Source organism: Oncorhynchus nerka, linkage group LG6 (genome assembly GCF_034236695.1).
Source record: "Oncorhynchus nerka isolate Pitt River linkage group LG6, Oner_Uvic_2.0, whole genome shotgun sequence".
NCBI classification, from domain to species: Eukaryota; Metazoa; Chordata; class Actinopteri; order Salmoniformes; family Salmonidae; genus Oncorhynchus; species Oncorhynchus nerka.
In genome coordinates this window covers 72,133,938-72,150,701 of record NC_088401.1, presented here as the reverse complement: position 1 = coordinate 72,150,701, position 16,764 = coordinate 72,133,938, and the positions used below count along the sequence as shown (strand labels likewise).

The 16,764-nt window shown below is 42.6% G+C and overlaps 1 protein-coding gene across 1 annotated transcript; it reads right to left on the bottom strand.

Annotated features, from left to right (window-relative positions):
• Window positions 1-1,755: 1,755 nt before the first annotated feature.
• Window positions 1,756-15,305, bottom strand: ube2d2 (ubiquitin-conjugating enzyme E2D 2 (UBC4/5 homolog, yeast)). Its single transcript, XM_029647339.2, has 7 exons — window positions 15,016-15,305; window positions 13,188-13,251; window positions 3,825-3,856; window positions 3,593-3,670; window positions 3,266-3,371; window positions 3,002-3,095; window positions 1,756-2,798 (listed from the first exon to the last, which is right to left on the bottom strand). The coding sequence occupies exons 1-7, from the start codon at window positions 15,037-15,039 to the stop codon at window positions 2,753-2,755; spliced, it is 444 nt and encodes a 147-aa protein (XP_029503199.1). The 5' UTR covers window positions 15,040-15,305; the 3' UTR covers window positions 1,756-2,752.
• Window positions 15,306-16,764: the final 1,459 nt, after the last annotated feature.

The window sequence follows — 16,764 nt, the reverse complement described above, 5'->3', positions numbered from 1 at the left end:
TTCTACTGACTCTGAAAAACACCAAAAGAAAGATGCCCAGGGTCCCTGCTCATCTGCATGGATGTGCCTTAGGCATGCAGCAAGGAGGCATGAGGACTGCAGATGTGGCCAGGGCAATAAATTGCCATGTCTGTTCTGTGAGACGCATAAGACAGTGCTACAGGGAGACAGGACAGAGAGCAGATCGTCCTCGCAGTGGCAGACAACGTGTAACAACACCTGCACAGGATCGGTACATCCGAACATCACACCTACCGGACAGGTACAGGATGGCAAAAAAAATGCACGAGTTACACCAAGAACACACAATCCCTCCATCAGTTCTCAGACTGTCCGCAATAGGCTGAGAGATGCTGGACTGAGGGTTTGTTGGCCTGTTGTAAGGCAGGTCCTCACCAGACATCACCGGCAACAACGTCACCTATCGGCACAAACCCACCATCGCTGGACCAGACAGGACTGGCAAAAATACTTCTTCATAGCAGAGTCGCAAATTTGTCTCATCAGGGATGATGGTCGGATTTGCGTTTATTGTCGAAGGGATGAGCGTTACACCGAGGCCTGTTCTCTGGAGCCGGATCGATTTGGTTCCGTCGTGGTCTGGGGCGATGTCACAGCATCATCGGACTGAGCTTGTTGTCATTGCAGGCAATCAACGCTGTGCGTTACAGGGAAGACATCCTCCTCCCTCATGTGGTACCCTTCCTGCAGGCTAATCCTGACATGACCCTCCAGTATGACAATGCCACCAGCCATACTGCTCGTTCTGTGCGTGATTTCCTGCAAGTCAGGAATGTCAGTGTTCTGCCATGGCCAGCGAAGAGCCCCGATCTCAATCCCACTGAGCACGTCTGGGACCTGTTGGATCGGAGGGTGAGGGCTAGGGCCATTCCCCCAGAAATGTTCGGTAACTTGCAGGTGCCCTGGTGGAAGAGTGGGGTAACATCTCACAGTAAGAACTGGCAAATCTGGTACAGTCTACGAGGAGATGCACTGCAGTACTTAATGCTGCTGGTGGCCACATCAGATACTGACTGTTACTTTTTTCTTATTTTTTAAACCCCCTTTGTTCAGGGACACATTCAATTTCTGTTAGTTACATGTCTGTGGAACTTGTTCAGTTTGTCAAAGTTGTTGAATCTTATGTTCATATAAATATTTACGTTAAATGTTCTGAAAATAAACAGTTGCCAGTGAGAGGACGTTTCTTTTTTTGCTGAGTTTATATCGCCGCTAATGCTAGTAAAAGGCCCAGTGCACTACTTGTGATTTTTAAAATAATATATTTTGGAATTCAGATTTTTCAGGGGGTGGTTCCCCCAGCTGAATACAGTTGATGAAGTCTGCTGTAGGTTGTCAATAATCAGACAACTTATTTAGATGTTTTGGAGAAGAAAAAAAAACATAAGCTACTACATAAACATTATGAAATATTGGTAAAACAAAAATGAAGCAGTTATTTGTCACGTTTTCAGTCTAATGTGAAACATATTATTTATGTAAGATGTGATAAAATGTATTGACAGGCAGATTTTTGTAAGGCAAGTGGTATAAAGTCACAGCATTTCAGAGCAAAATGTATTTACATTACAAAATGATTGACATATTAGGGCCACATTAGCCATGGTACCCCTTAATATGCATTTTCCCCCTTTTAATTTAGCAGGGGAAAAAATATTGAAAGACATGAAGCAAAACCAGTTGCGGTCTTCCATCCTTCTCTCTAGCAAGTGATGTTTGAAACTCAGTGGAAGCTTGAGTCATGGTTTTTATTACACAGTTTAATCAACACACAAAGCTCAAAGAGCCTCTCAGGTAATTTAATATACAGAGTTTGTTTGTGTGAGGAGCATTTTGTCCTCGCACCCAGAGCCCAAGCCTGAAGATGTTAGCCTCGAATTTCAACAATAACAAAAATGCAACCTATAGGGAAATAAAACAGGTTAAACTAAGAAAACTTTCTTTAAATACCTCGTCCAAAACCTCCAGTTTGTGAATGTAACGAAGGTGGTGGTCTTGGAGAAACTGAGTTTGGGTGTGTGTGTGTGTGTGTGTGTGTGCAAGGAACAATCTAGGCTTATGGCAATAGTGGGGGAGAGTGGATAAATTCAAGTCCTTTCATATAATTCAAGAGAAACAGACGAAAAGGCCATAACAGTTTTCCATTTTATAGCCTGCTATGATTAAAATAATTCCTTACTAGATTTTATACAAAACACACGAGTGTCCCCGGCTCAACATGTGAAACGCTTTCCTGAAATCATGCCTATATAGCTGGGAGATCAGGAAAGAAAACAAGGTAGAGTAAAAAAAAAAATCCCCCAATTTCAGACCCCCCCCCAAAAAAGAAAGGAACAGTCCCCAAGTCATACAGATAAGGAATGCTTTAAGAATGAAGAACATTTGGAGTGAGGGTGTAGGTAGGGCCCTAGACAGCCCAGCCTGCATCAGGAATATGACCAGGAATAAGGAGGGGAGCGTGGGGTGGGTATGAAAGGAGCACAAGGGGGGTACGACTGCAGTTTGAGAATATGTACACCATGGCTGCCAGGTTAAGTTGGGTGGAGAGGCCGAGGTGGGTGGATTGGTCGTGAAGGGGGGGAGTTTACAGGTGCTCTGGTTAAGGGGAGATGTGGCTCAAAGAAAGCACTCCAATGGAAACCAACAAGATCTTTTTCATTTTTTTCTCTTTACTTTTAAAGCTCCGCTAACATTAGCTGTAGAGGTGGTTGGTCATGATTCTACACCAACACTACATTGCATACTTTTGTGTCCATTCCCGAGCTATTCTGTTGTACCTGGAAGCAGAGAAAAATAGTGAATTTCTGCTTCTTGAATACAGTAGAGTCCAGATTACTATCTGTTCAAAAGTTTTAGCATACAGACCAATAACCAGAGGATTATCTAAAGGATCTAAGAAGATCCTGCTATATTAACCACATGGACTCACGAGGTTATAGGTCATCCTAAACAACACCATTTTCTGAAGCTATATACTCACTTTTCCCTGTCCGTCTTGTAGATGCGGGCGATCTCAGGTACTAAGGGGTCGTCTGGGTTTGGGTCGCACAGCAGAGAGCAGATTGACAGGAGAACTAAAAGGAAGAGGTCAAGGTCCTGTTATTGGTTTAGGACTGAAGGAGAGCTGAACTTAAGAGTTACAAAAACAGACCCCCCTCCCCCATTCATACTTCACGACGTTAAAGTGAAATAAAAACAAAGCGGTTTTATTCACATCTTCCATCTACTGTATTGTACGGTGTACCTTTGGAGATGGTGAGGGCGGGAGACCACTGTGATCGCAGGATGTCCAGACAAATGCTGCCGTTGCTGTTGATATTTGGGTGGTAGATTCTCGTGGTAAACGCAACCTGCACACACAGAGAAACAAACAGAATGGACGTGGTTAAGAGGAGGAAGAAATAACTCAAATGGATGAAGGGTACAGAAAGGGAGCATCACGAAACCACGCAGTTACAGCCATCACATAAAACACACGTTCAAACAAATGCCTGTATGATTGACTACGACAAGTGGATGTCGTCTGTAAATTCAGTGTGTGTGTGTGTGTGTACACGTATTTCTGGCTCACCTTTGGCGGTTTAAAGGGGTAGTCTGTGGGAAAGTGAATAGTCAGGAAGAATACCCCACCCTGATAAGGACTGTCGTTCTGTTAGAGTAGAAGATTCAGCACCATTAGTATCAATTCAATCTTAGAGCTTCACAGGTCATTAGGAGAATGTCATCATGGTGAGATACACTGTACTGTAGAAAGTAATAAAAGCTCATTTATGAGAATGACTGATTGTCGTCACAGTACTTACAGGTCCCATTATCGTGGCTTGCCAGTGAAACACTGAAAGAGAGAGCAGTGAAACCGTCAGACGTAGTTGGTGTAGCGAGAGTGTTGAATGCTGTGAAGTCAGGATGAGGCAAAGCACAGGGTGGGGCTGGATATTCATTCTATATGACTTATAATACCATTCCAGCAGTACCATTTTTTTTTATTGACATCATGAATGACGTCAGTGCAGTAGTTAAGCAAATGGATATTTGTATTAAAGCAATTGTTATATTGCTGCCGTGATCCGTCCTAAACACAGGGGAGTGGCCAAATGCCATCTAAAGAGAAGAATGAATGTAAAGCGCTCAACTAAGAACTAGAACTTCAGAACACTTTAAACAAATGCAACAATACCATCCTGAAGTAAAAATGGGGAAATGTGAGAAAATATATAAGGAATAAGAGTTTAGGACCATTATACAACCATTTTATTTGAAAGACCCAGGTTGCGACTCTAGCCTATCTGGGATGTTAGAAGCCCAAAACAAGTTTTGGACAAGGGTGACAAAAGCTCAAAATATGTCACATTTTCCTTTCAAAACAACAACTAGTCTACCTTGTACAACATGGATGGCACAGGGCAGGGCTAGTACATATCAGATCAGATGGTTGCCAGAGAGTGGTTAACTAGTGATTCTCAAGCAGGCAGACAAACAGTGGAATCACTTAGTTTTCTAGAGACAACACTGGTACGATAAGCCAATGCACTTCATCACCATATTCTCTGATAAGAGTAATATCAATATACTTTATCAAAAAGATATCAGATGGCCTTTGACACTTGTCTGAGTGAACCACTCAGTTTGTTAAATGGCTTTGAACTTCATATCTTATTATGATCAATAAATGGAATTTGAGTAAACACTGCGTAATCTCAGACGTTAGCCTATTTGACGAGAAGAGGTCTCAGAACAGCGAAAGTATGTTATATTGTGCTTGCGCACGGCTTGCTACAGAGGATTACAGCTAGTGGTTGTGTTCATGTGGTATTTTATTAGGATCCCATTAGCTGTTGCCGAAAGCTGCAGCTACTCTTCCTGGGTTCTACACAAAACACAGAACATTGATAGACAATAACAGAACTACATAAAATGTTGAAACGGCACACAGCCTACATAATACATACACACAAAATATTTAGGTTAAATAGAGGAGAGGCGTTGTGCTGCTTCATCTTAAAAAAAAAAAAAAAAAAAAAAACAGGTTTGCTGTTCACTTGAGTAATATGAGAAGGGAGTTCCATGCAATAATGGCTCTATATAATACTGTACGTTTTCTTGAATTTGTTCTGGATTTGGGGACTGTGAAAAGACACCTGGTGGCATGTCTGGTGGGTGTGTGCGTAAGTTGACTATTTTTAAGACATTTCTTTTAAAAAGAAGACGTGATGTAGTCAGTCTCTCCTCAACTCTTAGCCAAGAGACTGGCATGGATGGTATTTACAGAAGCCCTCTAATTACAATGAAGAGCAAGACATGGCGCTCTGTTCTGGGCCTACTGCAGCTTAACTAGGTCTTTCTTTACAGCACTTGACCATATGACTGGACAATAATCAAGATAAGATAAAACTAGAGGCTGCAGTACTTGCTTCTTGAAGTGCGGTGTCAAAAAAGCAGAGCATCTCTTTATTATGGACAGACCTCTCACCCTCTTTACAATCATTGGAATTTTTTAAATTTATATATATATATATATACGCACATACAATCTAAGGTAACGCCAAGTAATTTAGTCTCAACTTGTTCAATAGTCACGCCATTCATTACCAGATTCAGCTGAGGTCTAGATTTGTACCAAATACAATGCTCTTTGTTTTAGAGATGTTCAGGACCAGTTTATTACTGGCCACCCATTCCAAAACTGACTGCAACTGCTTGTTAAGAGTTTCAGTGACTTCATTAGCTGTGGTTGCTGACACATATGGTTGAATCAGCATACATGGACACAGGATTTGTTTAATTCCAGTGGCAGGTCATTGGTAGAAATAGAAATAAGAGTGGCGGGCTTAGAGAGTTGCCCTGCAGTACACCACACCCTACATGTTTGACATTAAAGAAAACCCTCAGTTATATTAGATGAATAGCTCTGAATGATATGGCACAGGTTGTTAAAACAACTTCCCAACAGCAGGTTAATGTCAAAAAAGGCTTCTCAATCGTTTTTACTCCCAAGCCATAAGACTCCTGAACAGGTAATCAAATGGCTCCCCAGACTATTTGCATTGTGTTCCCCCCAACCCCTTTTTACGCTGCTGCTGCTACTCTGTTTATCATAAATGCATAGTCACTTTAACTATACATTCATGTACATACTACCTCTATTGGGCCGACCAACCAGTGCTCCCGCACATTGGCTAACCGGGCTATCTGCATTGTGTCCCACCACCCACCAACCCCTCTTTTACGCTACTGCTACTCTCTGTTCATCATATATACAGTCACTTTAACCATATGGAACTAATGTGAAATGGTGACGTCACTCGCTCTGAGACCTTGAAGTAGTTGTTCCCCTTGCTCTGCAAGGGCCGCGGCTTTTGTGGAGCGATGGGTAACGATGCTTCAAGGGTGGCTGTTGTCGATGTGTGCAGAGGGTCCCTGGTTCGAGGCCAGGTAGGGGCAAGGAGAGGGATGGAAGCTAAACTGCTACACACATCTACATCCTACCTCAATCAGCCTGACATTTCCGGTGTCTAATGTAGCCTCACTACTGTATAAAGCCTGTCTTTTTACTGTTGTTTTATTTCTTTACATTGTTCACCTAATACCTTTTTTGCACTATTGGTTAGAGCCTGTAAGTAAGCATTTCACTGTAAGGTCTGTTGTATTCGGCACACGTGACAAATAAACTTTGATTTAATATCAAGGGGGTGGCAGGGTAGCCTAGTGGTTAGAGCATTGGACTAGTAACCTAAAGGTTGCAAGTTCAAATCCCCGAGCTGACAAGGTACAAATCTGTCATTCTGCCCCTGAACCCACTGTTCCTAGGCCATCATTGTAAATAAGAATTTGTTCTTAACTGACTTGCCAAGTTAAATAAAAGGTAAAATAAATAAATAAAAAGGCTGCACTGAAATCTAACAGTACAGCTCCCACAATCTTCTTATTATCAGTTACTAATCTAACCTAACAATTTCACAACAACTACCATATACACACAAGTGTAAAGGGATGAAGAATATGTACAGAAAAATATATGAATGAGTGATGGTACAGAACGGCATAGGCAAGATGCAGTAGATGGTATTGAGTACAGTATATACATATGAGATGAGTAATGTAGGTTAAGTAAACAGTATATGAAGTGGCATTGTTTAAAGTGGCTAGTGATAAATTGATGTAAAAAATGTTTCCATTATTAAAGTGGCTGGAGTTGAGTCAGTATGTTGGCAGCAGCCACTCAATGTTAGTGATGGCTGTTTAACAGTCTGATGGCCTTGAGATAGAAGCTGTCTTTCAGTCTCTCGGTCCCCGCTTTGATGCACCTGTACTGACCTCTCCTTCTGGATGATAGCGGGGTGAACAGGCAGTGGCTCGGGTGGTTGTTGTCCTTGATGATCTTTATGGACTTCCTGTGACATCGGGTGGTGTAGGTGTCCTGGAGGGCAGGTAGTTTGCCCCCGGTGATGCGTTGTGCAGACCTCACTACCCTCTGGAGAACCTTACGGTTGTGGGCGGAGCAGTTGCCGTACCAGGCGGTGATACAGCCCGACAGGATGCTCTCGATTGTGCATCTGTAAAAGTTTGTGAGTGCTTTTGGTGACAAGTCAAATTTCTTAAGCCTCCTGAGGTTGAAAAGGAGCTGCTGCCCTCACCACTACTGTCCCGTCGATGTGGATAAGGGGGTGCTCCCTCTACTGTTTTTCTGAAGTCCACGATCATCTCCTTTGTTTTGTTGACATTGAGTGTGAGATTATTTTCCTGACACCACACTCCGAGGGCCCTCACCTCCTCCCTGTAGGCCGTCTCGTCGTTGTTGGTAATCAAGCCTACCACTGTAGTGTTGTCTGCAAACTTGATGATTGAATTGGAGGCGTGCATGGCCACGCAGTCGTGGGTGAACAGGGAGTACAGGAAAGGGCTAAGAAAGCACCCTTGTGGGGCCCCAGAGTTGAGGATCAGAGGGGTGGAGATGTTACCTACCCTCACCACCTGGGGGCGGCCCGTCAGGAAGTCCAGTACCCAGTTGCACAGGGCGGGGTCGAGACCCAGGGTCTTCGAGCTTGATGATGAGTTTGGAGGGTACTATGTTGTTAAATCCTGAACTGTAGTCGATGAACAGCATTCTCACATAGGTATTCCTCTTGTCCAGATGTGTTACGGCAGTGTGCAGTGTGATTGCGTCGTCTGTGGACCTATTGGGGCGGTAAGCAAATTGGAGTGGGTCTAGGGTGTCAGGTAGGGTGGAGGTGATATGGTCCTTGACTAGTCTCTCAAAGCACTTCATGATGATGGAAGTGAGTGCTACGGGGTAGTCGTTTAGCTCAGTCAGCCAGTCAGATGTGATTACTACATCCAATGGGTATGGATTAGGGCTGTCCCCTAAAATCTTTGTTCTTTCGACAAATCAATTAGTAGAATTTATTTTGTGTGTATTTTTCCATACAGACATATCCTATGTGTTTTATCAAATCAACTATATGCACCAAGCTAGTCTGATGCTTTAAGCGCACTATTTGATGAAATAAATGAGACACAAATGACTAAAAAGGAGTCCGACCGCAATTGATTTTATTGTGACGGGCTCAGACTTGCTGTGCTGTTTAATAAAAATATATTTAAAAAATAAATAAAAAGACAGCGAGTGACTGACCCATTGTTTCGTTCTCCTCCCTGCTGCAGCGACCACCACAGAACATCAACAGTGTTCATCGGGCTGTCCGTATTGCTGAAGCTGTAACATAATTACAGCCATTTCTGACTGGAAAGGTCTGTTAACGAAATCCCTCATTTGTTTAGGGAAAAACCATTCCCTGTTCCCTCAAACCTTGCTCTCTTTATGTGACACATGTATGCATTGCATGCACGTGACCAATAGGGCCTGACCTATATCAAATCAATCAAATGTATTTATAAACCCCTTTTTACATCAGCTGATGTCACAAAGTGCAATACAGAAACCCAGCCTAAAACCCCAAACAGCAAGCAATGCAGAATTTTTATTTGATTTGTCACGTGTATAATATAACAAGCGTAGACTTTACAGTGAAATGCTTACTTACAAGCCCTTAACCAACAATGCAGTTAAGGAAAATAAGTAAAAAATAGATAAGTAAAAAAATTATTATAGAGCAGCAGTAAAATAACAGTAGCGAGGCTTTATACAGGGGGTACCGGTAGAGAGTCAATGTGAGGAGGCTATATAAAGGGGGTACCGGTACAGAGTCAATGTGAGGAGGCTATATACAGGGGGCACCGGTACAGAGTCAATGTGAGGAGGCTATATACAGGGGGTACCGGTACAGAGTCAATGTGAGGAGGCTATATAAAGGGGGTACCGGTACAGAGTCAATGTGAGGAGGCTATATACAGGGGGTACCGGTACAGAGTCAATGTGAGGAGGCTATATAAAGGGGGTACCGGTACAGAGTCAATGTGAGGAGGCTATATACAGGGGGTACCGGTACAGAGTCAATGTGAGGAGGCTATATACAGGGGGTACCGGTACAGAGTCAATGTGAGGAGACTATATACAGGGGGTACCGGTACAGAGTCAATGTGAGGAGGCTATATACTGGGGGTACCGGTACAGAGTCAATGTGAGGAGGCTATATAAAGGGGGTACCGGTACAGAGTCAATGTGAGGAGGCTATATACAGGGGGTACCGGTACAGAGTCAATGTGAGGAGGCTTTATACAGGGGGTACCGGTACAGAGTCAATGTGAGGAGACTATATACAGGGGGTACCGGTACAGAGTCAATGTGAGGAGGCTATATACTGGGGGTACCGGTACAGAGTCAATGTGAGGAGGCTATATACAGGGGGTACCGGTACAGAGTCAATGTGAGGAGGCTATATACAGGGTGTACCGGTACAGAGTCAATGTGAGGAGGCTTTATACAGGGGGTACCGGTAGAGTCAATGTGAGGAGGCTATATACAGGGGGCACCGGTACAGAGTCAATGTGAGGAGGCTATATACAGGGGGTACCGGTACAGAGTCAATGTGAGGAGGCTATATACAGGGGGTACCGGTACAGAGTCAATGTGAGGAGGCTATATACTGGGGGTACCGGTACAGAGTCAATGTGAGGAGGCTATATACAGGGGGTACCGGTACAGAGTCAATGTGAGGAGGCTATATACAGGGTGTACCGGTACAGAGTCAATGTGAGGAGGCTTTATACAGGGGGTACCGGTACAGAGTCAATGTGAGGAGACTATATACAGGGGGCACCGGTACAGAGTCAATGTGAGGAGGCTATATACAGGGGGTACCGGTACAGAGTCAATGTGAGGAGGCTATATACAGGGGGTACCGGTACAGAGTCAATGTGAGGAGGCTTTATACAGGGGGTACCGGTAGAGTCAATGTGAGGAGGCTATATACAGGGGGCACCGGTACAGAGTCAATGTGAGGAGGCTATATACAGGGGGTACCGGTACAGAGTCAATGTGAGGAGGCTTTATACAGGGGGCACCGGTACAGAGTCAATGTGAGGAGGCTATATACAGGGGGTACCGGTACAGAGTCAATGTGAGGAGGCTTTATACAGGGGGTACCGGTAGAGTCAATGTGAGGAGGCTATATACAGTGGGCACCGGTACAGAGTCAATGTGAGGAGGCTATATACAGGGGGCACCGGTACAGAGTCAATGTGAGGAGGCTATATACTGGGGGTACCGGTACAGAGTCAATGTGAGGAGGCTATATACTGGGGGTACCGGTACAGAGTCAATGTGAGGAGGCTATATACAGGGGGTACCGGTACAGAGTCAATGTGCGGGAGCACCGATTAGTCCAGGTAATATGTAGGTAGAGTTAAAGTGACGATGCATAGATAATAAACAGAGTAGCAGCAGCGTAAAAGAGGGGGTGGGGGGAACAATTAAAATAGTCTGGGTAGCCATTTGATTAGCTGTTCAGGAGTCTTATGGGTTGGGGGTAGAAACTTTTAAGAAGCCTTTTGTACCGAGACTTGGTGCTCCGGTACCGCTTGCCGTGCGGTAACAGAGAGGACAGTCTATGACTAGGGAGGCTGGAGTCTGACAAATTTTTAGGGTCTTCCTCTGACACCGCCTGGTATAGAGGTCCTATCATAATCACAAATTCCAAACACACAACAGTCAAATGGATGCAGAGGACGTCACAAATAAACTCTAATGGGGTGAAAATGTTTACTGGTTGCTCAGGAGGAAAAAGGGGAAGTCAGAAGTGTGGAATAAATTTGACTAGTTGTGGAAAATACTGGAGATCAAAAAGGTAAAGGTAAGAGCTGTGGGTATATTATGTGTGCAAAACGGGTGCTGTTAGATTACAATATAATCTTTGACCGTTTGGAACAATGTAAACGCTAAAATTATAAGCGTAACAGTCAGTGGTAACGCCTTTTTTGTAAAGCCATTATTACAGCAAAGACATAAAAAAGTCACATTCATTCGTGAATGCAATTTCCAAAATGGAGCAGCTTATTTATTGTTTATGCTAATTATTCAAGGGTCGCTTTGTCATTTTATTTTAAAACTATAATGCTTGATTGATCAATGACTCGTATGCGGTGTGATGACATGAAGGGATGAATGACTGATAGATACAGTGCCATCGGAAAGAATTCAGACCCCTTGACTTTTTTCACATTACAGCCTTACCCTAAAACACCCCCTCCATCAATCTATACACAATACCCCCAAAATGACAGTGAAAACTTGTTTTTGCTTTGTCATTATGGGGTGTGAAGATGAATTAAATTGATGGAAAAATCTTTTTTAGATTCCTTATTCTCCTGTCAGCCTTCTGTAATGTAACAAAATGTGGAAAAAGTCAAGGGGTCTGAATTCTTTCCGAATGCACGAGAAGTATTGAAATATAGGCCTAAATAAGTTACAGTATTAAGACTAAACAGGATGTGCTCTTAGGCCCACAGTTCGATGGTGGTTATACAAGGCTGCTGTACTAAGCCTACCAATGATAATGTCATTTCTTCTTATTATAATGATCATAATAACAATAAGGTCAAGAGAAAGGAGGGTTATTATAATTTTTGGACAATTTGGAACAGCGTGAACACTAAATAAATTAGAAGTAATACCAGAGAGGCTGTTCTAATGAAAAATGTGTAACGCCTTCATTACAGCATAGAAAATATGAAAAACAGCCGAATTTGTGAAATTGTTTATCCAACATGTGGGGTAGGGGGTAGTTAGGCTATTAGGGGGTAGTTAGGCTATTGATTATAGACCTAATTAAGTTGGGGTTCCCTCCTCACTTTTCTTAAAAAATTAAGGTAAGGGCTGTTGTAACATCTCCCAACTCTGCTGCTGCCACCACCACATTGTTCTCAACACCAATATGCTGGATAACTTTGCTGTTGTGCAGCAACATGGTCTAGGAAAAGGCGGCAGTTTAGGAGTGCACTGATGAGTTTCAGAACCGTGGACAGCGACCGATATCCAACGATCAACCAATCGACTAAATAATACAGTATTAGTAAAAATGTGATCAACGCATGTGGATGATCTTGTTCCTGTAGTGTATGTAAACACCCTGGTAGATTGATTAATAACCTGAACCAGATTAGAGTGAGAAGCTTTCTCTGGAGCTGACAGCTTGATGAAAACCAGTCATTCCATACAAATGAATTCCCATCCTGTTAAAATGACTTGTTTTTTGGTCATTTGTCAGATACAGGGAAACATGTGCAATCTGATCAATTAATTGACAATATACTGTTTATGGTGGTCACTGGTCAGGTCCAATATGGCAAGGCAGTGACAGAGTGTCATGCTGCTGCTGGCTATGATGGACATCTCACCAACCCTACTGGAGCCAGAAATAATTATTAGATTGCAAAGACTTCCTGGTACCTGGCCCAACACCAAAAGTGAAACCTAATTTGCTCCCGGGGTGCCATACTAGTATAACTGACCCTGTAAAACAACACATTTCACTGCACCTATCCAGTGTATGTGACAACAACAACATTTTTATGATTATTTTTATATGCAGTCCAGATTTCCTGTGATTCTGGTTGACTGAGAGATTCTTAATAAACCAGGGTCCACCAGACTCACCACCATTTAGGAAAACTATCTGCATCTAGCCTACTTGTTTGTTTGCTTGTTACAAGACCGTTGGAAGCCTGAAATGTCATAGTATTGTTGTGTTGCCTGATGAGGAGCTACTTACTGTCATCTCCTACTGGTCCTGCTGAACACTGGGCTGGGGGGTCCCGTGCCAAGTCATTCAACTCCTGAGAAACAGGAGTAAGTGGTTAGCAATGACAATACTATTTGAACGTATGCACCTATAGACCAATACATACACTGAGTATACAAAACATTAAGAACAGACTGGCCAGGTAAATCCAAGTGAAAGCTATGATGCCTTGATGTAATCTGTTAAATCCAGGTTAAAGAAGGATTTTTTAGCCTTGAGTAGATAGTAGGTGCCAGTGACACCGGTTTGAGTGTGTTAAGAACTGCAACGCTGCTGGATTTTTCACACCGAATAGTTTTCCGTGTGTATCATAAATGGCCCACCGCCCAAAGGACATCCAGCCAATTTGACACAACTGTGGGAGGCATTGGTGTCAACATGGGCCAGCATCCCTGTGGAACACTTTTGATACCTTGTAGAGTCCATGCCCCAACAAATGGAGGTTGTTCTGAGGGCACAGGGGGTATACTCCTCATATTTGGTATACAACAACTTGATTATTCACAATGTTAAGGGGCAGCCAGTTGTCCATATCAATCAAGTTCTATTGAACAGCTCAAATGGACTGTTCATCAATAAACCACACATACACCCACCCACCAAGAATGCCCTCTATACATCATGCCCTCACTAGTAATGTGACACCAGAGTTAACAACAGAACACCTAAAAACTGTAAAATGTTGTTAGATAACTGCTTGATCTCACAATTTCATTCTACTGAGCTTTTGGTAATCGAAAATGAACGAATTAAACAAAACAACAACAACAAAACATTTCCCAAGTCACACCTGAGATATCTATGGTATTTAGTCAACATCATGGCAGCTATTACTGGGATTGCCTGGTACCTACTAACGTTAGCTGGACATATTTTGTCAACATGACTACCAAAAGTAATGAATCCATAACTTTAGCTTGTTAACAATGCCCCAATGTTAGCTAGCTAACTGTCACGCATTGCATCTAGATTAAAAGTATGAGTGATGACTGACAATTACATGGAATAAAAAAAGCCCATCGGGTGATCTAACCATCTAGTAAACATCCAACTAACTGGTTAGCTAGCTAGCTGCATTATGTAGCTAACTAATGTGCGAATAAAACTAGAACTCATCTTGTTAACTAGACAGTTAACGTTAGCTCACTACCGTTTCTCGGGGCCCCATTTAAATCTGTGAAGTTAGTGGAGTGGAAGGCTGATATATGGAGTTAGGCGCTAGCTAGCTGCATTCGTCATGTTTTATCTAGTTAGCTAAGTGATTCCTGGATTTGTGGGACATAAAACATGAAAATATATTTTAATGGCTAGCATAACTACCGTTAGCTAGAAATCTGACTGGATAGTTAGCAGACAACTAACGTTAGCCGCCGACTGAATTAGCCATAGCTAGCTACGTAACTAGTTACCTAAATAATGTTGTTAGCCAGCTAACTACCAATCAAACGACTATCATGTAAACCAGTTCGTTTGAATTATGCGATTATAGATCTGTAAAGTACACTGATCTTCTCTTGATAAAGATACATTACTAATCTAACGAGCTAACGTTAGATGGCAAAATAGTAACGTTATCAAAAAGGTGGAGGGCCCAAAAATGTGGATCGAACACCGACCGAGGCGCATTGCTTCACGGCCGTGAGCCCATTTGCCGTACTGTGGGTGACAAGCTTTTAAACACACCACATTTAACCCCGACATCATTCAGATGTCACATCTAATAGAACACATCTTAGAATATATCGCTTTTTTATTATAACTGCGAAACATTGGGCCTTTTCGTTGACTTCCTTCTTACCTTGTGAATTCTTTTCAGAGCCATTGTTGTGCTAGCGCTGTCACCGAAAATGTGTTATACTCGATTAAAATGGCGGTTGCTGTCTCTATCCGGGGGTAACTATTCGAAATATTTCTATCTCAAATAATACCCTAGTATAATACTAAAATCACCGATTGCTATCAGAACGGGCACACTGATATATTGTTTTATGGCGAAACTGAAAGAGACTAACTAGGGGTAGAACCGCGTTCCTTCCTCCTACTGCAGCGGCTACCAAACCATTCACTCACACTGCTTTTACTATTGGGCGCGTTCCTCAGCCAATGCGTTATTGACGTCTGCCAGATCTTACAATGCCTGGATAAGTATTTGAAGTATCAGCTGACCAAATTATATGTTATAGCAATCTGGCAGTCGATGACGCAGTCGATGACGTTGCACGCAACCATTGTTTTAACGCATGCAACGTCTGAGCAGGGGAACGCGACCTCAGCACTTCATGCCGCGTTCATGTACTAGTAGGAACTACAAAACTCGGAAATGTCATACCTCCTGATTCGTTGAACGCGGCACGTGTATAAACTACAACCAGTTAGTAAGTCAAATGTCCGAGTTTCTTAGTTTCGACTAGCACATGAATGCAGCAAAAGATTGCGCGCGGACAACATAGCGGTGCAATTGACGTCATTTTGGCTCTCAACAGGCGACAGGATATGAATGGGCTCGTTTAAGTAGTACCGATTGTAGACGACAGTCCAAGAGTGAAGAGGCGGAAGTGCATCTCGATAGCCGAAAGTAAGACATTGATGAGGTTTTTTAACATCGAGGCTCAGTCAACATGAAAGTGTTGCCATTGTTTATAAAAGTTTTTCTTTGTAATATCGAAATAAGAATGTCTCAAACCCCCCATATCACATTCTCACAAACTGTATTGTAAATACAGGTGTGTATTGTACTATCAATTGGTGAAAAGAGCCTCAAATATCACATTCAATTATTGGTCACGTTTATGTGGGTCAACAAAACACCCTAATGATTGGTCACATGTCTTTTGCAAAGTGTATGCAGTCCTCATGTAGGCGCAAGTCGAACATTTTTTTATCCCCATAATGCGACACTTTGGAAGGCTGACTGAAGTGATCTGATCGAACGCGCCCAACAGTGAACGATTCGAGCCAAAATGGCTTTCATGCATATATTTTGCACTGCTGCAAGCTCATGAGAGATCCTTGCAAATGGTTTACTAACACATCTCACAGCAAATGAGTTGCAATAGAAATGGTTTGAACACACCACAATCAGGTAAATAATTATGATTCCTGTTCATGAATATGGGTTATTACATTTCTATGGGACAGTTAAAGAATAAAATACATATCCCAAGGGTGAATTTTATTAAGGGATAAGGACTGGTTGACGTTCTTATCGCGAGAATATAGCACTAAAGGAAGTGTCACTGTGCAGAACGATGACTGTATGGTACAGAACAGAGTATAGCAGATAGGAGCATTCCAGTCCACCACCTCACCCTAAACACAATTTGACAGAATGTCATGTTTTATTGGATGTCAAATATTCCGCATGAACTCTTTACTGATGCATCTGTTTTGACTTCACTTGAATGACTTTTCACATGAAACATAATAGACCTTGGTCTATTTGGAAAGCAGACTAATAATGACGGTAATGAAAATAAGATCATGCTGCTCTCATTCATGTTTATACTCTGTACTTACTCACGTGCATTATATGCTGTTCATTTATTGC

What these genes read in the sequence shown, in the direction of transcription:
- ube2d2 (XM_029647339.2), bottom strand. Translation starts at nt 15,039, where the DNA reads ATGGCTCTGAAAAGAATTCACAAG. An exon ending in CTCTGAAAAGAATTCACAAG is followed by an intron (nt 13,252 to 15,015) that starts GTAAGAAGGAAG and finishes CCTGTTTCTCAG; the next exon opens with GAGTTGAATGACTTGGCACG. An exon ending in CGCCCTCACCATCTCCAAAG is followed by an intron (nt 3,096 to 3,265) that starts GTACACCGTACA and finishes TCTTCCTTTTAG; the next exon opens with TTCTCCTGTCAATCTGCTCT.